Source organism: Ursus maritimus, unplaced genomic scaffold (genome assembly GCF_017311325.1).
Source record: "Ursus maritimus isolate PB19 unplaced genomic scaffold, ASM1731132v1 scaffold_21, whole genome shotgun sequence".
Taxonomy (NCBI): Eukaryota; Metazoa; Chordata; class Mammalia; order Carnivora; family Ursidae; genus Ursus; species Ursus maritimus.
Window position 1 is genome coordinate 51,728,010 of NW_024424564.1, and position 22,743 is coordinate 51,750,752.

Consider the following 22,743-nt stretch of genomic DNA (forward strand, 5'->3'; position numbering starts at 1 on the left):
AATACCCAAGCTATTTTCCGTTTCAGCCTCTCCCCAGAACGTAAACTTGAACCAGTTAAGCTGGTATTACCTGGTCAGCACTAGTGAGGTGATCTGCCCTTCCATACCTTCCACTCCCCATAGAAGGCTGACCTTGCCTGAAACAATGCATTCTTTGCTAATTATTTCCTTTCTCTGCTCCCTTCTACCTTCAAAAAAATCTCCCATCTGTTCCCCATGGCATGCTGTTTCTGTTCGAGGACCCATGGGAGTGAGCTCACAGTAGTCTCCTGCCTCTAAGACCCTTCCCTCGCACCCCCCCTTCCAGTGTCTCCTGGGATCACTTTGCGCTGGAATTCCGGTCTCTGGGTCAGCTTCAGAAGGAAGCCATCGAGGGCCACACCTAAGCTACTCAAGGATAGTTAAGAAAATGTGTAGGAATGTGAAGGTGGTTAAGTTTGGAAAAGCATCCATGTTTAGCCAGGTAAGGGGAAAGGGTAACACTTCAGCTTCCATTTACTCCTTCATTCATTCACTCTTTCATTCGTTTACTCTATCATTCATCACACACCATCAGGGCTGGCTGGGGGCATGCTGCCTGAGCAGGGGTCAGACTGTCCTCTCTGGCATGTGGACAATGTTGGTCACTAGCAATGCGGGAGCATCTGTCTGACTTCTCCACGGCTCGGTACTAGACCCTCAATGTTACCCATGTCCTCCAGAGCCGCCTCCGTGCTCTCCCAACACTGAGAGCGAGAGCAGTTCTGTTCCCCAGGAGCCAGGACAGTTGGAGCGAATGCATGCATGACACAGGACATCCCGGGTGGGTCCTGTTTTGGGGATGGGACAAACCTGAAAAGCATCTCTGAGGACTAGTGTTGAAGAGGGGGTCCTGAGACCAGGATGGAGCAGGAGAGGTGTTTATTCGGAGATGCAGAAGTGAATCACGTGAACGGATGAACATACATGGAATGTACTGAAGGCAGGAGGAAGACCTTTTATTCTTTTAAGTTCTTGATGGGGGCGAGTTTGTGAGAGAAGCCTAGAAATGCATTAATATGAGTTATGTGACACAGGAGCCTTCATAAAGGAGTAAAGACCCAAAGAAAGGGTTCAACCTGAGTGTTTTTATGCTCAGTTTAACGAAGAATGGAGAGTCGGGGAAAAATATGGGAGGACGAAAGGTAGGTGGTCAATGTAGTGAACACGGGTGGAAACTTAGCAAAGTCCATTGGTTCAGATTCCTCTCTGTCCCTGTATCTTTGGACAGAAGCATGCCCTCTCCTCTGGGCATAGGGAAGGCACCTTTCACATGAGGGTCTAGGACCCACCTCAGAGGAGGGACAGAGTCCTTCTTGTGCCTGCCATTTCCCTAATTCTTTCAGCTTGAAATATCCAATATGCCAAGATACTACATTTTGGGGTAGTGTGTCCTGAACCCCGTCAATACATACAATGGGAAACTATTCAGCCTTAAAAAGGAAGGGGATTCTGGCACCTTCTCCAGCATAGCCGAACCTTGAGGGCGTGGTGCTCAGTGAAACCAACCAGTCACGAGCGGACAAATTCTGGGTGATTCTGCTTCTCTGAGGTCCCCATAGAGACAGAAAACAAAATGACGGGTGCCAGGGGCTGTGGGGGAATGGAAGAAAGAATGTTTAGTGGGGACGGAGTTTCTGTTCTATGAGATGAAAAAGTTCTAAATGGAGGGTGGTGATGGCCGCACACATTGTGAATGCACTTAGTGCCACTGAGCTGTACATTTAAAAATTACTAAAATGGTGAATTTTATGTTCTGTGTATTTTACTACAAAGAAGGAGGAGGAGGAGAAGGAGAAGGAGAAGGAGAAAAAGAGTGAATTATAGCCAGAGCTGGGAGACTGAGCCCAGGGTGGGGGCCAAGTGGTGATGTGAGGGTGACACAGGGCTGGTCAGAGAGCCTACATGAGGCCATCGGTGGTTAGGAAACGTTAAGCAGGAGTATGGAGGGAGAAGGGTCAGAAGCAAGCCAGGGGCATTGAGGGGAGGATAATACAGGGTGAAGGCTCCGGTGTGCCGCCGGTCGCAGTACTTCCGTCAGCCCGTTAATATATAACCTGAAGTTATGTGTGTTTTCTGTTTAAAAACACCTTACTCCTGGGGCTCCTGGGTGGCTCAGTCGTTAAGCGTCTGCCTTCGGTTCAGGGTGTGATCCCAGAGTCCTGGGGTTGAGCCCCACATCAGGCTTCCTGCTCTGCTGGGAGCCTCTTCTCCCTCTCCCACTCCCCCTGCTGTGTTCCCTCTCTCGCTGGCTGTCTCTCTCTCTCTCTGTCGAATCAATAAATAAAATATTTTAAAAAATAAAAAATAAAAAAATAAAAACACCTTACTCCATATATCTTGGTGACTCATTCACACTGAACTCACGGCCACCAGCGCTGTAACTTGTGCCTGGGTAATGTGGATCTAATGTCGGTATTTTCTCTGTAAGGCACGACACAGCCGTCTTGCCCTTGAGAATACCAGACAGCCCTTCAGTAATCTGTGTGGGGCCATTTTATCTTATTTCTTTTTTAAAAAAGATTTTATTTACTTGTTTATTTGACATAGAGAGGGCACAAGCAGGCAGAGTGGCAGGCAGAGGGAGAAGCAGGCTCCCCGCTGAGCAAGGAGCCCGATGTGGGACTCGATCCCAGGACCCTGGGTTCGTGACCTGAGCCGAAGGCAGACGCCTAACTGACTGAGCCACCCAGGTGCCCCTGGGGCCATTTTAAGTAGCAATATCACCAACAAAGCGCACAGCAATGTGAAATCAATCAGCAGATCACAAGAAAGACACTTGTTACAGCAAAGGATCTGAAACAAGAAGGTAGGACATCACCTTGTCTGACCCCAACTGGATATGAGCGTATTGGAAAATTCTCGGCCCTGTTCCCAGTTGCCCATCCATCCCTGCTGGCACAGGCTCAGCAACCGCAGCGGATGCCTCGGACTCGGGAAGCTCTGCACTCCTGGGGGGGGGGGTTGTGGTTGAGGGAGGGGTTCCTTTGTCCACATCCACAGGAAGTAGGATGGCCCAGGAGACCCAGATTTCTGGCTGCGTAACTCTAGACAGACACCCAACCTCCTTGCCCAGGCTGCTGTGGAAATGCTCTGTGCGGTGGGCACAGGTCGAGGGGCAACTTGGGCACTTCGCCTTCCTAAGGGCACCAGCAACGATTCAGGCTCCAGCCTGCCAAACTCCCACGTTCCTGCACCGTCCCCTTCCGCACCAGTTATTCCCAATTTTTCCGTATAAATGAAACTTTGAAATGGAAACTTCATGTCACTATCTTCAGCACTTGCCACAGTTGAAGCCATCATACAAAACTGCAGGAAAATCAAGCACAGCCGTTCAATTCTATTCAGATGCTGGGGCCTGCTAAAGGATTGCTGTTCCGCGTGAGAAGGGAGAGGATACTGTCAAAGGATATTAAGGACCTAAGAGGGCAACCTTCACTTTCTCCCTGACCCCAGGGATGACAAGGAACCGAAAGGGAGCTGTCCGTCTCTAGGACAGCCACTGCCGCTGGGGGATGGGCAATCGCTCTCCTACCCCCACCCCTTCTCTCCGCCGCCCAGGCCCCAGACCCTTCCCAGCACACCCGCGGCGATGCAGAAGAGGGAGTGGGCGCCCTGCTATGGCCCCCAATGGGCAGCGGGAGGCTGGCCGGCCGGGCCCGAGGGGGCGGGGCCGCCGGCTGACGTCACGCAGGGAAAGCCTGAGCGGCGGCGCGGGGGCCGGGCGGAGAGCGCGCTCGGGAGCGGAGCGGGGCGCGGCGGTCCCCAGATCCCGACCGAGACGCCGGTCCCTCACGCGCGCCGGAGCGCCGCCGACTCCCACCGCGAGTCCCGGGCCAGAGCCGCCAGCCGCGCCGCCGCTATGTACGACCCAGAGCGCGGGTGGAGCCTGTCCTTCTCGGGATGCGGCTTCCTGGGCTTCTACCACATCGGGGCGACCCGCTGCCTGAGCGAGCACGCCCCGCACATCGTCCGCGATGCGCGCATGCTGTTCGGCGCCTCGGCCGGGGCGCTGCACGGCGTCGCCTTGCTCTCCGGGCTCTCGCTGGGTACGTCCGGGGCCGCCGCCTGGAAGCCGCCTGGGAGCGGTCGCGGGGCGCCGGGTGGAACTGGGAGGGGACACGGGGGGCCCGTCCCCAGGCAGATGCTACCTCTGCTGCGTCCTCTCGCCTGACGAGGGGGGGGTCTCTGTCGTCAGCCTGGGAGGAGGGCGCGCCTGGGCTTGGCTCTTCTGGGGGTGGGAACCCTAAGCGTATCCGCACCCCAGCCTCGCTCTGGCGCTCGGGCTTACAGGAAGCCCCTCGCCCCGGGACTGAGAATGAGCTGAAGTGGAGCGACGCGGAGAAGGGAGCAGGACCCGGGGGACCCAGGGTGGAGCTTTTCCCTGCGGTCCCTGCCATCCGCTCGTGAGGTGCTGGACTATTTGCCCTGGGTCGGACCAGGATGGGGGCATTGGCCTGGGTCCCTGGGCGCGTGCCGTCTTTCCTCTGGCGACTACAGGGATTGGAGACACGCCTGGCCCTCCTTGGCGGGGGGGCGGAGGGGGGATGCTGGATACCCTTTCAAGGGGAGGGCAACTCTTCTGAGTCCTCCTGGGCAGGCTTACTGGTTTGGAGTCGAAGGGTCATGGTGGGGTGGGGGGATGTGGAGGGGGTACTAGACCCTTACTAGGGGCTGGGGTGGATCCCTGGACATCCCCCATATCATCCTCCCCTCCGCGCCCCCCCCCCCGCACCGTGCTCAGTGCCCCTGGAAATGAGGTCCTGTTCATTTGAATCTAATTGTTAATTAAACACCTGTCTATGTGGGTGGCAGTGGGAGGGGAAGATGCGGGGCTTGTGCCCAGCTGGTCCAAACTAGGGTGTGGCCTAGGGTTCTGAGCCAGGGGGCAGGACCTGGGACAAGTGGCAGCTGGAGCTGTTGGCACCCAAAGATCCCCAGGCAGGAAGATAGTGCAGGTCATCAGCCCCTGATCAGCTTCCTTAGTGATGATTTACTCTTGGCTCTTCCCTGGACACTGTTGTGCTGGACTCCGCCAGCAGGGAGTGACTTTGTTCCTGGTGGCCAGGAGGCCCCTGCCAGTAGGTGCAGCCCTGCCATTGGATAGGATCAGTGAGCAGACCCTGGGCTGACTGGGAGGTGGGGATTAGGAGAGAGGCCCCGGCTGGATTTTCCATTGACGGGAGGGGAGCAAAGGGCAGGAGATGTGGCCTCAGGGAGGATTAGACTGGCCACATGGCCAGTCTGCTCACTCTGGACTTTGGCAGGGATAAAAGACAGCCCTTGTGTGTCGAGGTAACCTGCACTGACTCCAGTATAGAGGGGGTTCCTAACTGGCAGAGGACAGGCACAGCCTGGGTCTGTACCCTGTAGGACAGGGGGAGGCCTGGGGACCACCAGGTCCTTGGAAAGTGGGGTCTGGAGGTTTTGGCAGGAGCCATTCCCCAAATTCCAGGAGCCCTGCCTTAAACTCCTGACTCATTTGGGGACCACTGAGGAGCATTTCCTAAGTCCACAACTTGGAAAGAGTTCCTATGAGTGTTTCCAAGCCAAGTACTTGGCCGGAGAGGCTGGTGGAACATGCCAGCTGTGGGCAACTTTGCCCATTCTGCCTGGGCTCAGTGGGGCCACACATGTGGGGAGAGATGAGTTGAGGTCAGAGGTCATGCAGGACAGGCTGGCTTACGTCTGTGCTTCTGCATCTCGGGATTTGTGACGGGCTGGGTCTCAGGCTGCGACTGGTGGTCCCGTTTGTCAGGGCAATGCAGATCAGCCGGAGGGGGTCCAGGCCCGCGAGTGAAGCTTGATGGGGCGTGAATGCGGCCCATGCCCATTAGACAGTGCTAATTCTGGTGTCAGGGGCTTAAGGATAAGTCTAGTTCTTGGAGAGGAGCCTTCTCTGGGTTGAGGACCTTACAGATGGTAGCATAGCTAATCCCTTCTGTCCCCGAAGTTAAAAATGCACAGTCTGAGATGGCGAGGGGCAGTGAAATGACTTTCTGAGGTCACTTGGCTGGTAGGAGGTGGACTTGCCCTTGGGCCCCAGCCTGTAGTAGGTCTCTGCTTCCTGCAGGGTTAGGTCCTTTGTGCTAAAGTTCTGATGCTGAGGCCTTTCCGCCTCTGGCTTTGGGGGATGGAGGCGAGAGAGAGCTCCCCTGGGCCTCTGGAGGCTCGTTCCTGTGGCGGAACCTAGAGCAGCACCGTCCAGGAGAAATACAGTGTAGCCGTGTGTGTGTCATTCAATATTTCCCAGGAGCCACCCTGGAAAAAGTGAAAGACACAAGTGAAATTAATGTCGTTGATCCCAGTACAGCCAGAATGTTATCATTTTCACATCTAATCAATATAGAACCTGATTAAGGAGATATTTTATTCTTTTTTTTTGGTATGAAGCCTGTGACTTCCGGTGTGTGTAAATGGTCTTGCCAGGAAGCACTGCCATCTCCAGGGTGGCACAGTCCTTTGTGTATTTGTCTCCTGCCCCCCAGACCTCATCACGCACACCCTCATGGACCTGGCCCAGCGTGCCAGGAGTCGGAATATTGGCATCCTCCACCCCTCCTTCAACGTGGGCAGGTACCTCCAAAAAAGTCTTCAGAGACACCTCCCCGACAACGTCCACAAGATGGTCTCCGGCAAAATGTTCATTTCGCTCACCAGGGTGTCCGATGGGGAAAACGTGCTGGTGTCTGATTTTCAGTCCAAAGACGAAGTTGTGGACGTAAGCAGTTGGCTTATTTGGGCCTTGTCAAGTAAGAAAAGCTATTTGTTTTTGGGAGCAGCACAGAGAGGCCTGCTGTAGGCCACCTGCCTAGTTTCTTAAGCTAGGTGCTTCAGGAGCCCAGGATGCTCGTTTGCTTCCTGCCCAACCCTGCGGGTGTCTGGCGGTCGGTGGTCTGTAGCGTGCGTGTATCCCGGAACAGTCCTAGTTGGTTTCAGTTTCAAATCCTACCTCCCGGTCCTTCAAGACTTGGCTCGTGATCCCCTCCTCCAGAGACCCTGTCCCACCCGAGTCCCTCCTCCCACGATGTGTATTCCTGGCACATATAACCAGTAGCATCTCAGCAGCCAGGGTCAACCTCTCTCTCTATAACCTTGTTTCGCAAAGCTTTTTCTAGATAGCCAGCACCGGTCCATTCCCACAGGAGCGGCTTTTCTCAGGGGGCCAATCTTGCTTCCTGCCCCCCTCGCCGGGACCCGCAGCATCCGCTGCACCTGGAAGCTTCTTTGGCTTCCAGGCTCTCGGGCCCCTCCAGCTTGCTGCATCAGAATCCTGGGGTGGGCCATGGAGTCTGTGGTTGGCTGGATTCTGAGGAAGATCGGCATTTGCAAAGCCCTGCTCTGGTGTCTTCCCAGTCAGTCAGCGACTCTGGATCCTTTGGGTGGCATCTGCGAGGGCCCAGTGCAGCTCCCGTGGGGAGAGGGACAGGGAGTTGATGTCCACAGACAGCGTCCTTAGGGGCTTCTACTTAGGCCCGAGATACAAGTGTGTAGGTTGGTTCATCACTCCTTCAGCTCGTTTATTGAAGTGCCCCCTTTGCAAAGAGCGTCTCAGGCCTGTTGCTCTGTTCATGTGAAGAAGGCTTATGCGGGCCCCCAGGGGATCGGGAGGCGGGCTGCTCAGAACTGTGGATTCACTTCTTTTTGTCTTCGCAGGCCTTGCTCTGTTCCAGCTTCATTCCTTTCTTCTCTGGCATAATCCCTCCTTCCTTCAGAGGCGTGGTGAGTCCACTTTTCAATTATCTGCCCAGCTCCTGCCTGCAGGGCCCCAGCCACAGGCACCCCGGGGCCTGTCCCCAGTGCAGGGCTTTTTGCCTCTTGGCCTTTCAGACGGAGGTGCCCCAGCTAGCCCCCTTCCAGGCTGCCTGGGAGCACAGCCACTTTCATGTAGAATTCGTTATCTCGCTATCTGGAAGGTAAGCTGATCGTGTAATCTTCTCCTGAGCGCCCCAGATGGTCCCGCTGGCCTGGTTCAACTCCAAGGTGCTTACGAGCCCATTCCTTGCTTTGGGTAGAGCTTTAGTCTCAGGGCTCAAGAGTTTGCAGCCCGCTCTGGGTCTGCCTTTGTCCTTTTTGGCCCATGGCTTTGGGCAGAAGCTGCTGACAGGGCCTCGATTTGGTTCCATCCCACAGATATATGTTGTGGGTGATTGCTGAGCCCTGCCTGGGACGGAGAGGCCCAGGTTGTGGTGTGGGCTCTGCAGGCGGTGGCCTAAAGACCAGGCCATGCCGGGCCATGCGGGGCCATGGGCGGCCTCCTTCTAGGGCCATGGTGATCCACACCCCCCCCCGCCCCGACCCCGGGACAATGTCTGGAGACAGTTTGGGTTGCCACAACTGGGGGAGAGGGCTCTTGGCATCTCGTGCATCGAGGTCTGGGGTGCGGCTGACGTCCCGCTGTGTGGGGTCCCTCCACAAAGAATGACCTGTTCCTAAACGTCAGTAGTGCCGAGCTACAATATCCTGTCTTGAGAGGGAAAGCGCAGTGTCTCGGTGTCCCAGGGCAGTGGCGTCCTCACGCTGCAGAGCAAAGGCAGATGCACCGCACACCGAGCCTCGCTCCCGCCTGGAGCAGCCCCGTGACAGACACACTGTTGCTGCTTCTGGATGTGAAAACAGGCCTGGAGCAGTGAAGGGGTCACCCCAGATGCCCACGGCCTCTGCCTGGCAGACAGATGTGGACCAAATCCCCCGTCCGGCACATGTTAGCTGGACCGCTTTGGACACATTTCTTTTTTTTTTTTTTTTAGGATTTTATTTATTTATTCGACAGAGATAGAGACAGCCAGCGAGAGAGGGAACACAAGCAGGGGGAGTGGGAGAGGAAGAAGCAGGCTCATAGCGGAAGAGGGGCTCGATCCCATAACGCCGGGATCATGCCCTGAGCCGAAGGCAGACGCTTAACCGCTGTGCCACCCAGGCACCCCTGGACACATTTCTTAACCTCCCTGAGATCAGTTTGCAAAACAAGGGCTTATCACAGTGCAGCGTCGTAATGGTGTCGCGAGGCTCACATGAGACAGGGCCCTGAGGTGCTCAGCACAGAGCCTGGCACAGGGGAGCCTGCAGGAAGTAGGGGCTGTTTCACGACCCCGCAGAGTTGCTGCCTTCTTGCCCGCCTCGCCCAGGCTGTCCCAGAGCCCCCCTCCCCTGGGGGGTGGTCATGCATTCAGCACACTGCAGTGAAACCCGCGGAGAATCAGAACAGCTCCTTCTTGATTCCACCGAGCAAATTCAGAACGTTACTCGAGGAAAATTGGGAATGGAAGGGAAAAGTCCATGTGACAAAGTGCATCGGATTCCAGCCTGCTTCCTGCTTCAGTGTTCCCGAAAGCTCCCGACGTTCCGTTCCATGTCCCTTTCTGCCAGGGAGATTTCGGAGGCTTCCCTACGTCTTCTTTGGAAATTGTGTGGCTACGATCTTGAAAATACCACCGAGTACACACCTGATCATCTTTTGGACTCAAGGCAAGACTCTCCACATGGCTAAGGCGTGGCTGGACCTGGCTGGTTCTTCTCTGGACTTGCTTTAGGGCTCGGGAAGGGCTGGCTGTGATATTTGAAGGCCTTTGTCTGTGGGCACCGAGGGCTGGGTTGGGACGGCCTCACATTTGGGAATCATCCCAGACATTGCTTTGAGTGGTGCAAGACTTTGTCCAAATTGTACCCAAACCTGCCTGTGCCAGCCAAGGCTGTCAAAGGGTATGGATGCGGGAAAGCTGATGCTCATGGGAGCTGATCCCAAATGCCACTAGGCTGTGGATTCAGCGGCGGTTTCCCGAAGGCTTTCTTGATCCCAGGTTCATGGCCATTGAAGTCTCCAAAGTTCCTCAAGGTGTGGGTCTGATTTTCCAAACAGCAAGGGCGGTCTGGAGTTGAACCCATGACCTTCTGTCTCTTGGAGGGCAGGGTCTGTATCATACTCTGTCCCCAGTGCACACAGAGCCCCTGCTCTATACGGCCCCTTTCGTGCAGATTACACGGGCACACCTGTAGTTACCTGGCTGGGCTTCAGACTTGGCCAGCATGATATGAGCTGGACACCAGCCTCCGTCTGCCTCTTTGCCAGGTACTTTTTGTGCAGTGCACAAACTACACAACAGTATACAGCACGCTCGAGTGCCAGCCCAGAGCCTGGCCTGCCATAGAAGGGCTAAGTAAGGCTTTGTGGAAGGAGTAGTTCCAGAACCTTGTCTTCCCACAATATCAGCCTGTGGCTCTGAGAAACCTCTACCCATAATCTGAAAAACACAGAAGACACTAGCCCAGAGCTTCTGACAGTATGTCCTTTCTTCCTCCCCGTAAAAGCGATACATGGATGGAGGAGCAAGTGACAACGTCCCCTTCTTTGATGCCAAAACGACCATCACTGTGTCCCCCTTCTATGGGGAGTATGACATCTGCCCTAAAGTCAAGTCGACGAACTTTCTTCACGTGGACCTTACCAAGCTCAGCTTGCGCCTCTGCTCCGAGAACGTCTACCTGCTCATAAGAGCATTGTTCCCTCCGGATCTCAAGGTGAGTTGGCGGCTGTGTCTTGTGGGGGGTACAGCTCTTCTTTGCCTCCCTGTTTGCCATCATCTCTCCCAATTGTTCTTTTCACAAACGGAAACAGATCCCCCTCATTGAAGAGGAACGTAGAGAAGAGTTTCTGATCCCAGCAGCTCAGGGCTGCCCTACTCGGCCCACTGGGATCACCTGGGAAGATTTAAACAGCCCCACAGCTCAGATCCCACATCCCGCAGGGGCTATGATTGAAGTGGTTGGGGTGCAGCCTGGGCAGTGGGATTTTTTGGGGGGCGGAATTATCCTGATGATTCTTATTTGCCAGCGTGGTCAAGGACCACACTGCGTTTGGTGGTTTAATCTTTCTGATTGTTGTTGTAGGAGGTCTTATCCCCGTAATATAAAGAAAACGTGTGAACCGTGTACGCTAATGGTTCTCCGGGGAGAAAAAAGGCAGTGTGTAGACTATACCCCCACAGCATGTGCTCCAGGAGAGAGGGAAGGCTGTGCACTGGTTTGCATATGTGGAGGAGGCCACGTTAATTGCCCCGGGGACAACTAGAACAGGCCCCTGTATTTGCGAGGGTGGAAGCACGTCCGGGGACCAAGGAAGCCCAGAGAAACCAGTGCTCGTCACGCTGGGCTGCCAGTGAAGGCTCCGCGGAAGGGGGTGTCATTTGAGCCTAGTCCCGTGTGGAAGCAAACTTCTGTGTCTCAGGAGCACAGAGCCCTGGGTCCAGCCTCGCTGTGGCCGTGCCCGGCCACGGGAGCAGCTCCGAGTGGGGAGGGTTCTGCTCCTGGTCTCCGCACTGCAGTTACCTTACTTGATCTGTTGCCAGGTGCTTGGCGAGATCTGCCTTCGCGGGTACTTAGATGCCCTCAGGTTCTTGGAGGAGAACGGTACGTATGGGCGACGTGAGGGCAGACAGGGCCTTCTAGCAGCTTTTCGCCAGCAGTCAGTCCACCGGAGGCTGGGGTTAGTTAGAAACTCAGCGCTCAAAGTCCTCACTTGGCGTCTGGCTCAGCCCCCTCATCAGCGCCGTGAGATAAAATCGTGGTCCCATTTTACAGATGGGGAAACGGAGGTGAGCCAGGGACCACACCCCCTTCACTGAGGGGCGGAGCTGGGGCTTGGCCCACGGGGGGTCTCTGCTCCACAGCTCTCTCCTCCCGCAGTAACGCCCTGTTCGAAGAGTGAAGGCAGTCCTGTTAGTTTTTCTTTCCTGTGTGAACTATTTTGAACCTTTAGATAAACAAGGGAGGGAGTTAAGCAGGGCTTCTGGCCTTGAGCCCGAAGTGGAGCAATCAGAGAGTTGTCTCCAGCCAGGTGCGGGTCACGCCCGTGAGCGCAGCTGTCCTTCCTGGGGCAGGCTCCTGCCCTTGAGTCATCGGCGGGTCTGGGCCGTGGGAGCTGGGCTCTCGCCAATATCAGATGTGTTGGGGGCCGTTTGTCTTCAGTGCTAAAAGCTGGCTTCCCTATTGCTTCTCTGAATTAGTCTTCGGCCACGAGCAAGGAGCTGGGGTTAAAAGGACATACATGTAATTCTCGACTTGGAAAATGTTGATCGTGCACCTTGAAGGTGCTCAGCCATCGGCCTCTGACCCTCCTGGAGCTTAGCCTGCGGGTCAGGTGGGCAGAGAAGCAGGTGGAAGGACCGTGTGTGCTGAGTGCCCTGACAGGAAGCTGCAGGACGCTCTGGGATCACACAGGAGGGATAGGCATAGCCCCTGCAGGGGGAAGGCAGGGCTTTGGGAGGGTGTGAACCCATGTACCACTTTGGGATGAACGGGAGCGTTCTGGATGTGGGGGACGTGAGCTAGAGGCTTGCAGACCACAGAGCGTGCAGTTGGTTGGAGGAGGGCAAGGAAGCACATGTAACTGGAGTGGCGGGGGTAGGGGACACACAGAGATGGGCAGAGTGGGGGTGGGGGAGGCTGGAACTGGTGGACACGACGGGGGTTCGTATCCTGCAGCAGTAGGGAGTCACTGAGGGCCGCTGAGGCAGAAGTGAGGAAGGTGAGCAGAGGCCTTTGGCTGCAGGTGAAGAGGGTGAGACGCTGGTCTCCAGGGGACCCTTGAGGCAGCTGGAGGGTCAACCAGGGCCAGGGCAGGGAGGGTGGTGCAAGGGGCCTGAGGGAACAGGACTCGAAGATGGCCAACTGGAGATTCTGGAAGGGTTAGACTCAGGAATGAAGTCCTGGCTTCTGGCTTCCACAGCTGGGGTGGGGGTGCCCTGCTCCCTGGCTCAGGGCTCTCGGGAAGGGGAGAGAACACATTCTTTGGGAAGGCTGGTGTGCTGTGTGTGGGCTGGGTGGGTGTGTGGGGCCCCAGGGCTGTTTGGGGGCAGCTGTGTGGGACGCAGCTAATGTCAGGGCCTGAAGTTCTGGAGAGCCATCTGGGCTGGGAATGCAATGGAATTTGCAAGGAATCTGGGAATCAGTGACAGCGGCAGAGCCCTTAGGGGTGCACTCGGGTGACACAGAGACTTTCCTAACCAGATGACTTTGGACAAACAGCCTTCCTCCCTGGGCCTCTGTGTCCACTCTGTAGCAAGGGGGGAGGGGATTAAACGGTACCTGGGGATTCTTGGTAATTCAGGAAACTGGCCTCGGCATCCTCTGTGTTGGGGCAGTGTCTAAAGAGCTAAGCGAGGCCCTCAGGCAGGCCGGCTGCCCCACATCTTGCTGAGGACATGTAGCACTGGGGTCGATTCTGGGAACAGATTCTCTGAAACACACGTAAGGGAGGGTGCAGTCCTGGCAGAGGAGGGGCGTGCCTGATGGAAGTGGGAAAGGCCTATGGGAGCTGGGGGGAGTGGGGGCTTTGAAGGCCTCTGGCACCGTGTGGATGCTGATCTCTCCAGGGGGCCAGGGAGGCAGCCGGAGCCTTGGCCAGGGTCTGGGCCACGAGGATGCTGTGAAGTGTAAGCTGGGAAGCAAGGCATAGGCAGGCATCCAGGGGCAGCCCCTGGTCTTTTTAACCAGAGTCTGGGAGCAGGAGAGGAGCCAGAGGCTGCATGGGCTCCTGAAACCGCCTGTTCCCCAGCCCAGCCCCGCATGCCAATTCTATGAGAGTGGGAATCATTCACTGGCGTCAGGTACTGAGCCCCAGCCCCTAGGGCAGGGCCTGCCCAAACGCCCTTACCTAGAGCTGCTTTCAAAGCCACACGGTGGAGGGGTGTCGTCTTTCAGGTCAGACCTGCGTTCGAATTCCGCTCTTCCACTTACCGGCTGTGTGGCTTTGGGTGAGTCTCTTCACCTCTCTGTGCTTCTGATTTCTCAGCTGAAGTGGAGAAGTGGAGACCGGTGGGAATGGTCGTAATGGTTAGGAAGTTCCTAACTCAAGGCCTGGAACACAGGCTTCACCGGCGGTTCAGTTATTATAAATTAATTATAATTCTTACCTTTCACCTTCATTAAATCCACCTGCAGCTGTGAAGCCCGCATAGCGAGTGAGTGATCGAGCCAGAGCCAAGCTCATATCTCTCCGGCTTCAAAACCCCACACTCGTCTCTCTCTGTTACAAAAGCCCGAACGCCCGCCCTCACTTCTCCCCACCTCCCGCTTAGCCGATTCCCCCGGCGGTTGCCTGCGTTCCTGTCATTCTGCAGGTGGGTGCGTGAGCAATGACCCCTGCTGCCCACATTCACCTGGCGGCTGGTTTCCCGTGTCCTTGGTAGGCATCTGCAGCAGGCCCCATCCATGCCTGAATTCACCCTCAGAGGAGCCGGAGACCCTTAAATTCACCTGGGGATGCAGGAGCCTGGCATCTCCCCCGAGGTTGTCCGCTGGGGGGACGAAGCCTGAGGGAGACGAGCTGCTGGACCACCTGCGTCTCAGCATCCTGCCCTGGGACGAGAGCATCCTGGATACCCTGTCGCCCAAGCTCACGGCAGGTGCCGACACCGCAGGGGGGCAGGCAGAGGGTGTGGTTTCCTGTGGCTGAGAGAGAGAGAGAGAGAGAGAGAGAGAGAGACTGAAGGGGTTTTCTTCTGGGTGTGGTGGAGGAAGGCAATCCTGCATGTGGGAGGTGGGGCAGATCGAGAGGGCAGGCCTGTTGGGGCCCCCACTCTTGGTCCAGGCCCATGTCGGTCTCCCCTCCCATGGGGTCATGGCTAGAGGTGAGCAGACTCCAGCTGAGCCTGTTTTGAGTGAACTGGACACAGTGGGTGAGGGTGGGGCACGGGACTGGGCTTGTTCTTCCAGAACCCCACTCCATGTGTTCACCCATCTCGAAGCCTTCTTTCTTGAGGTGCCCCCTTTCCCTGATTTCTCCCTGCCTCCAAACCTGCAATTTTGAATCTCCATTGAGCGGCAGTATACTTTATCATGTGATCGACTGTTAGGTGGACAGGCGTGCACACACCAGCTTCCGATTGGGCACGTGGAGAAATTCAGAGACGTACGGGACGTCATCCCTTGCCCCAGGGCGCTGGCCTCTCTGTGGCGCTAACGGCACTAGTCAGCAGCTGTTGGGGCGAATGTGATTGGGGGTGTCAGGAGGTCATTACAAAAGGGACCTGACAGGCCAGAGGGTTCTGGGCAGAAGGAGACAGAGTTCAGTGGAAGGTTCAGGGAAAAGCTCAAAAGTCGACGGGCGATTTGAGAAGTTTGTGTGGCCCTCCAAAAATGGTTATTTAAAAGAGAGTGGCTCGCTGAGAGCCCTGTGTCCTGCAGGCTATCCGAGGGCTGTCTGGGCACACTCCTCGTTTGATCTCCTTTGTGAGTGCTTCTGAGTCTTCAGATGCCGGGGTCATGTCGTAGAAATTCCAAGCAGCCCCTGGGGAAGGCGGTTTGGTTTTTCACTCTGGCGGGAGATATACCTGCACATTGTATTTTCCAGCCCCTGGGGAAGGCGGTTTGGTTTTTCACTCTGGCGGGAGATATACCTGCACATTGTATTTTCCAGCCCTGAGTAAAGCAATTAAAAGCCAGCATGGTTACGGGAGCAAGATTTACAACTTCTTACCAGTTAAGGTGATGTCATACGTGATGCTGCCTTGTACGCTGCCTGTGGAGTCCGCCATCGCCCTGGTCCAGAGGTGAGCGTTTTCTGTGGCTTTGTGCTTTCCTCTCGGGCTCGGGTGGAGATGGAGAGAATCCACGAAAGGGCCTTGACCTGTGGTCTGGCTCCTCGTACAGTGTGACGGAGCTCACGGTCCATAAGGAGAACCCTGAAAGGTGCCTCCTGGTGAGCCCTCGCAGCCCGCCCTCTCCTCGATGCTGTTTATGTGTTTGCCACTTCTTAGTAAATGCACACTTTCCTCTGGGGATTTTATTCGTGGGATGTTGGGAGGACAGGAGGCACACACTTGAATCCTGGGTATTTGTTTAACCTCTGCTTTCGTTAGATTTATGTTGGTGCTTACGGTCTTTTTAGTGAGTCGGTCAGCATGGGCTTCCGTCCATCTTTTAGAGGTCAAACCGTCCTTTAGAATCCAGCTTGGTTCTCCTGCCCAGATCCCCTCCCCACTCTACCGAATTAGCCACCTGCTCCCTGACACCCCTGCCCCGGGGTGAGGTCTGGTCAGGCATTTACAGAGCTCGCCACATGGGTCCTTTTGTGTAGGGGTGGGGGCCAGGGGGTGGGGAGTCCACCGGGCTGGCGCATGGCCCAGCGCCACAGAGCTGGGGGGGAGTGGGAGGTGCTTCCTTGACTATGACATTTTCTGCATCAGCTTCGGGGGTACCTTGCCACAGGGGAGAAGCCTGGAAACCCTTCCCCTTATTTCCACCCGTATCCCTTGAGCTTTCTGGAGCCCAAGTGACCTGACTTTGCTTTAGGGCTCTTAGGGAAGTTTGTCTTCGGTGTCGTGTCCCTAATCCACCTTCTGGGATTGATCAGATTGGGATTAGATGTGAGTCTGGCGGTTTAGCTGGACAAAGGGCATTGTTCTAGGATACCTGCCTTTAGTTTCTGGTTGTGTGTGTGTGTGTGTGTGTGTGTGTGTGTGTGTGTGTTTTGGCTTGTTCTCATGCGGATATGTGTGTATGTGTGTGTGTCTCCTGGTTTTATTCCTGCAGACTGGTGATGTGGCTTCCAGATATGCCCGAGGACATCCGGTGGCTGCACTGGCTCACCTCGAATGTGTGCTCTCGAGTGGTGACGCAGCTGTTCCCCACCTCCAGGTCAGTGATTTGGCTGTGGGCGTGTGGGTGTGGCAGGGTCCTTTCATTTGCAGGTGGGGGGGGGGTGTCTACTTATGAAGATTCTCGTCTGACCTCAGACTTGCTGAATCGCAGTCTCGAGGGGACCCTGGGGGTGGAACCTAGCATTCTTCGTTGCTAACACGGCCCCTGGGATGCCGTTGCTTCTGAATTCTGAAAACTGATCCAGAGCGAGAAGGGCCTTGTTGCAGCTACAAGGTTTGGGTCTAATCCTGAAAATCGTGGGCCTTGGCAGTCTCCCCTGTTCCGTGTAGGTGACCTTCGTCTCCTCTCTGGGTTTCTTTGAGGCTTTTGGGAGCCCCTGGCACGGTACTGGACACGTGGTGGGCACCCAGGAGGTGGGGTGTCAGTGCTATCGGCAGACATGGAAGGGTTTAAAGTAGGGGAGTGGAAGGGTCTGGTTTGCACTGGGCAATGACTCTAGTGGCCGTGGGAAGGAGCCCTCATCACCGGGCCCTAGGGCGGCAGGTCCACCAGACAGAGGGCAGCTGCCCTGGTCCAGGCTCAACGATGACAAGGGCCTGGTCTCACTAGAACCTGTGGGACTGAGGCGTTTGTAGGCTCTAGGGCCAGAAGGAGGCGCCCATTGCAAGCCCTGGGGTGCTCCTGCATTCTGAGGTAGGGGGCAGATGGTCAGATGAGGCGGCCCGGGGATGGTGGTGCAGGCTGGTGGGCGAGCTGGTCTATGTGCAGGGAACGGATGGACTCTGTTGTGCCTGTGGACGTCCAGTGGGAGGGGTCCAGGAGGCTGAAGGGCCACCAGCTTAGCATCCCAGGATGGCGACATCAGCCCTGCACGGAAGGGTGGAGGACGCTGCAACTTTGGACATCACTGCCCTGCAGCGCCCAGGAGTGTGCTCAGCGTTGGCTGGTGGTGTCCATCCATCCTTGCTGAGCCTGAAGACCTCAGGGCAGCAGGACAGCGGCTGAGTGAGTATTCTTCACTCATTTCAGATCCCAGACACCAGCAAGCGGCCAACAGCCTTCCCCGAGGAACGTGAAGGCACTGCTGCCCTCCCTGCTGTCCAGCAGGGGCCGGAGCTGAGGCTGCTCACCAAACCTGTCCTCCTGGCCTGGCTTTTTGGGGCTGGAGCTGGGAGGGACTCCTCCTTTCCCACTCTCCTCATGCAGGAGCGTTCCTCAGTCATTTGAGGAGACGAGCCTAGGACATTCTTTCGCAAGTGCTTCCCGATCTTTCTGCAGCTACGTCCGCACTGGCACTCGATGCCCCGATGTCTGTAGCCTCTGTGCTGAATTTATAGTTTACTGAAACCAAAGGCAATCTGTTGTTTCGAGGAAAAGCTAGGAAGCTATTTTTGGTGTATGTGGTGCTCTAAAGCTTCAGGAAGTCTGATATTTAAGCATCTGGGTCTGTTAGCTCAGTTGCCTGGGAAATGACACCAGCAAGTCCAGGGTGGAGGGACCACCGCCAACCCTGTCTTGCAGCCCTCCCAGTGCAACATTCCTAGAATAGCCTGTGTTGTGCCGGGTTGGGGGTATGTGGGGGAGGTGTGTGTGTGGGGGGGACTTATGGCTAGAGGTTGGGCTGCCCTTTGTGCAGTCTTGGGGTTTGGAAGGAAGAGTACGTGATCCCATTTCCCCAGACAGGAAGTGATCAGTGCAGCAGGACGGGGAGGCAGCCTTTTCTAAGGAGGGCGCTGACGGTCGTGGGCCATTAAAAGATGCTCACTTATTTACATTTTGGAATGCTTTTTTGACCTAGCTTGAATATTTGATTGAGTTTTGTATAAAATATAAAGGAGTCTTATTATCTGTTGCATTGTATGTTATGTGAATCAGGGAAGTATTAATAAGCCTTACAAAAAAAAATTCAGTGCACAGTTAGGCATCCCAGGCCTCCAGGCAGTTGCCCAGCACTTGTGAGCTGTGCCCCTTTTTTCTCAACATCCCCTGCCCATTTCTGTACTCCCAGAGCCTTAATGGAGATAAGCAAGAGACAGGGACATGCCTCCTCCCCAGGTTTGATTCGTTGGCAAGCAGAGTCATGTGACTACAGGTGAAAGGTGCTGGTGTTTCTTATTTATGCATTTGAGCGTAACAAAAAAGAAACAGTGATGAGTTCGAAACCCTCAACACTGGCACAGCGAGCTGCCTCTCGCCTGTACTGAGTCGGTACGCTGGGACTGGAAGACCCAGCAAGTTCAGACAAAGCACTTTCTTACAAAGACATGCCCTTGAAAAATGAAATGTGGTTCTAGGGGCAGCCTCTAGGTGAGCCCGTTCCCTGGAGCTGCCATGAGATTGTGGGGTCCTAGAGGCAGGCTCCTTGTGAGCATACGGGGCCACGGCCCAGCGCACAGAACCCCCCACCCCCTTGCGGCTCCTTGAGTCTTGGGGACCTGGGTCCTGAAGCTCCCGTTCTGATAGCGCTCGCCTCCTAAGGGAGGCAGGAGCTGGCGAGAGGCAGGCTCTCCCAGCCGCCTGAAGCCCCAGAACAGGGCACTGCTCCTTGCTGAGCTGGCCTTGGTGGTGGGGGGTGGGGGGAGACCAGGCCTGACACCCACCTGGGACCCTCAGAGCACTCCCTCACACCTTCCCGAGCCCCCACTTCTCAAGTTCCCCGATCAGCTGTCTTCCATCAGGAGCGCAGCAGGGCCGTCAGCAGTATCTTCAATAACCGCCGCATTTCTGCATAGACCATGTATATGCTAGTTCTCTGATCGTCACAAGGAAGGGATTATGTGAACAGCTGATAGGATTACAGGCAACTGCTTTTCTTACTGCTTTTTGAACTGGTTCCCCCTTCTCACAATGAGTTTTATAATTTAAAAAAAATGTGTGCTAACACAAAGAGGGATACTGTTCTTTTAGAAATGGCCAAAGCTCCACTCCCCACCTGCGCCTTAATGGCACCCTCGCCCCACACTTTTCCAGCTCTGCCGAGGCCTCTGATCAGCACGGAACAAGATTCTTAAGTTCCTACTACCTTATCAAACAACACTCCTCCTCCTTTATAGGGCACATGTACGCTCTGGAATACTCTCCACCGTGCGGAATAACGGTGTGGTCTAGTTACTGCCAGGAGCAACCGTCTTTATTTGGTGAAAAGGTAACAAAACTTGGTGCAGACTGTGAGCCTCCTCTTGTTAAAAACAACAACAACACAAAACACCCAAAATTGTGGTGCACGTACAGAAGGAAAGATGGAGAACGTATACACCCCAGTACTGACAGTGGTGGACATTACGCCACAACCCGTAATTACCGCTCATTTGTTGTGCTTGTATGTGGTTTTCAGATTTCTATTTATTACTTTCATCAGAAAACAACTCATAATAAATGACTTTGAAAACGTTTTCTGTCGTCTCTACATCTGCTCAGGAGCCCTGCTTTTGTTTTCCTTCCCTCACAGGTGAGTTCCTTCAAATGCTGCCCCCTCCCCTGGGGTTTATGGCCCCACCGGCCAAGTGGTCTCCACATGCTCTGTCCTGGACATAGACCAGAACCCCTCTCCCCCTAGAGTCCCTCTCCTTCCTCTGGGACCCTAGACTGTCCTGAGTGCTGGGCTTGTCCCCGAGGCTCAGCCTTGCCTCCTGTACTCCGAGTTCACAGCCGCTCCTGGGGGGCCTCACTCTGAGGACCCCAGTCTCTGGTTTAGGTGAGGGGTGAGCCCACCCAGCCGCCTCCACCTGGCTATTCCTTGGCATAACCCAGAACCCCAACACAACCCCTCCAGTGCAGAGCTGCCCTGTATCTGTCAACTTCCAAGTCACCTGAGCCAGGACCCAGGGACTCACTGAGCCCCTTCTCCCCACCTGCCCCTGCCCCTTCCAGCTGGGCCCCATCCTTCTGCGTCCACCTCCACGGAAGGCCTCTGGAATCTAGCCTCTTGTCCCCAGCTCACTCCCTGGAGCCCATGTTACAGGGTGTCCCAAACTAGAGGTGAGTGACCTCTACGGGCATCTGTGGGGAGATCCAGTGTCCCTTCCTTGTGACCTCTGAGCCTGAGGTTTGATTTTATTAAGGGAACCAGTGTGGTCACTGAACTGCATTTCTACTACTGATGGGGCCAGATCAACACTGTATAAGCCAAGTTTTCTCAAAAGCTAGTGTCCTTGCAGGTCTCACTAGGTGATTTGATCAGTTAGGATAGGCTGGGTTATGCTGCATTTAACAAAGATTCCCCCAGATTTATTTCTCATACTATATGCCCATCAGACTTGGCTGGGCCAGCCTGAAACTGTCCCCTATCTGGAGGGTCACTGATCACAGCAAAGGGGAGAAAGGAATATGGTGTTCTAAGGTTGTCATCCAGACATACCTATCCCTTCTGCCTACAACCTGTTGACCAAAGCAAGTCATGTGGATGGAGGCACGGAAATGCAACCCTATCTTTTATCCAAAAAAGGAGCACCAGAATTCCTGATGACCACCACGGAGGGCCAAAGAGCCTCAAAAACCAAAACCCAACGTCTCTTATGATCCTATCAATTTAAGAAATACTGGGTTCAAGAAAGTGAAACAGGTATAGGTACTGCAGGACTTCTCAGAGCCTTTAATGTTACTATGCATTGTGACGGTTAGAGATGGTGTTTGAGGATGAAGCTGTGACTGTGTTTCTGATGTGTCTTCTGTCACCTTGTCACCAGCGCCTTGTACCCAAGACACTCTCATGTATTTGGTTCAGGACCTTGTTACAATCTGCAGGTCAACTTCACGTCTTATCTTTGAGAAAGGGCTTACTCAAGAGAATGAAGGAGAAAATACAGAACGATCTAGTTTATTGAGTGTTTACAGTGAGCCAGGCACCATGCTTTGTCTTGTCAAATCCTCAGTATACCATCATGCCTTAGCAACTGCTATCATGCCCATTTTACAGATGAGGGAACAGGAAGTGGCAGAATGAATTCTGAGTTAAGTGTCCAGCTTGCGTGACTTGTGCTTAAAATTTGCTGCTAGATTATCTTTGAAAATTTCTGTCAAAGTTTTCACACGTAAAATAGCCTTTTGAGGCTGAGCTGGGGGGTCCTGAGACACCAAGACTCACTTTGGTGGTCAGGGGAAGATTTCCTGGACCCCAGGAGCTGGGGAGGCAGATGGGTAGGTCAACCTGCAAGGGGTGCAGTGAGGGAAGGACAGGACCCAGGCAGGCGCTGACTTGTCTCTTCCCAGGCAAGAAGGGGAACGTGGACCCCAGGGAAGTGGGAGGCTTGGGTGCTATTTAAATGGAAAACGGTGTCAGGAACTCTGGGAGAGGGCCAAGGGGGGAGAAAAGGAGGTGAAATGATGCTCTGTTATCAAGAGGGAGTGGACACAAAATGATGACAGTCCCTTTTATTCTATCCCTTAGCTGTTTCTCACTGCATTTGTCACAACGTGTGACGACTATTTACGACATGGCTTGTTTTTTTTTGGGGGGGGGAGGCTGTTTTCTCAACCCAAACGAAGCCCCTTGGCCGCCTTCTTCTCCGCCTCCAGTCCATCCCTTGGACCACCCTCGCTAGTACTTACTGGCTGCAGCTCAATGGACGATGGCCATTGATTTACCCACCGCTCACCGAGGGCCCTGCGATGTGCCGGGCAATGTCACACCCCCTCTTATTCCAATCCCGTGACGTACTATGACCCTCACCTTCCCTTTACCAACGAGGGGAAACCCTCGGGGACTTCCGCGACTGTTAGGACCCATCGGCCAGCAGGTGGGTAGCAGGTGCCAACCCGAATCTGTGCTGTCCCTGAGGCCGGGGGAGGCGAGCCTCGGCGCTTCGCGGGGGCGTGGGGCCCGCAGAGCACCCGCAGGGCGAGGGCGCTAAGAGGGCTAAGGGAGGGCCCTGTGGGTGAAGCCTTGGAGCACCCACCAGCCGTCTGCTCCCTCCCGGGGGCGACTCCAGACGCCGGCTCCCAGCCGATCCTCACACTGACCCGCGCCCCACGCGCCTGCAAGGGCGGGGCCATCACTGGACGCTCTGCGCTTGCGCGGCCTTCAGGCCTCGGGCCTTCCCGGCGTCCGTGTGAACATCCGGGTCACGGGCTCTTAAGGACCAATGAGCTGAAGCACCGTGAGCCAGGGGGCGGGGTATCATGGCTGCC

At 55.3% G+C, this 22,743-nt stretch overlaps 1 protein-coding gene across 2 annotated transcripts; it reads left to right on the forward strand.

The window, feature by feature from the left end:
- The first annotated feature begins 3,783 nt into the window (after nt 1–3,783).
- On the forward strand, nt 3,784–20,009 carry PNPLA3 (patatin like phospholipase domain containing 3). 2 transcript variants are annotated; one of them, XM_040637678.1, is made up of 9 exons: nt 3,784–4,067; nt 6,507–6,739; nt 7,675–7,740; nt 10,327–10,536; nt 11,364–11,424; nt 14,205–14,420; nt 15,434–15,566; nt 16,549–16,653; nt 17,647–20,009. In XM_040637678.1, the coding sequence occupies exons 1-9, from the start codon at nt 3,881–3,883 to the stop codon at nt 17,735–17,737; spliced, it is 1,302 nt and encodes a 433-aa protein (XP_040493612.1). In that variant the 5' UTR covers nt 3,784–3,880; the 3' UTR covers nt 17,738–20,009. The 2 variants fall into 2 exon arrangements, with proteins under 2 accessions (XP_040493612.1, XP_008701131.1); XM_008702909.2 differs by lacking the exon at nt 3,784–4,067 and adding an exon at nt 4,410–4,429.
- Nucleotides 20,010–22,743: the final 2,734 nt, after the last annotated feature.

Bases quoted from the DNA above. Each gene is read 5' to 3' on its own strand.
- PNPLA3 (XM_040637678.1), top strand. From the start codon at position 3,881: ATGTACGACCCAGAGCGCGGGTGGAGCCTGTCCTTCTCGGGATGCGGC. The intron at 14,421-15,433 runs GTGCCGACACCG...TGTATTTTCCAG, and splicing joins GTCGCCCAAGCTCACGGCAG to CCCTGAGTAAAGCAATTAAA. The intron at 15,567-16,548 runs GTGAGCGTTTTC...TTATTCCTGCAG, and splicing joins GCCATCGCCCTGGTCCAGAG to ACTGGTGATGTGGCTTCCAG.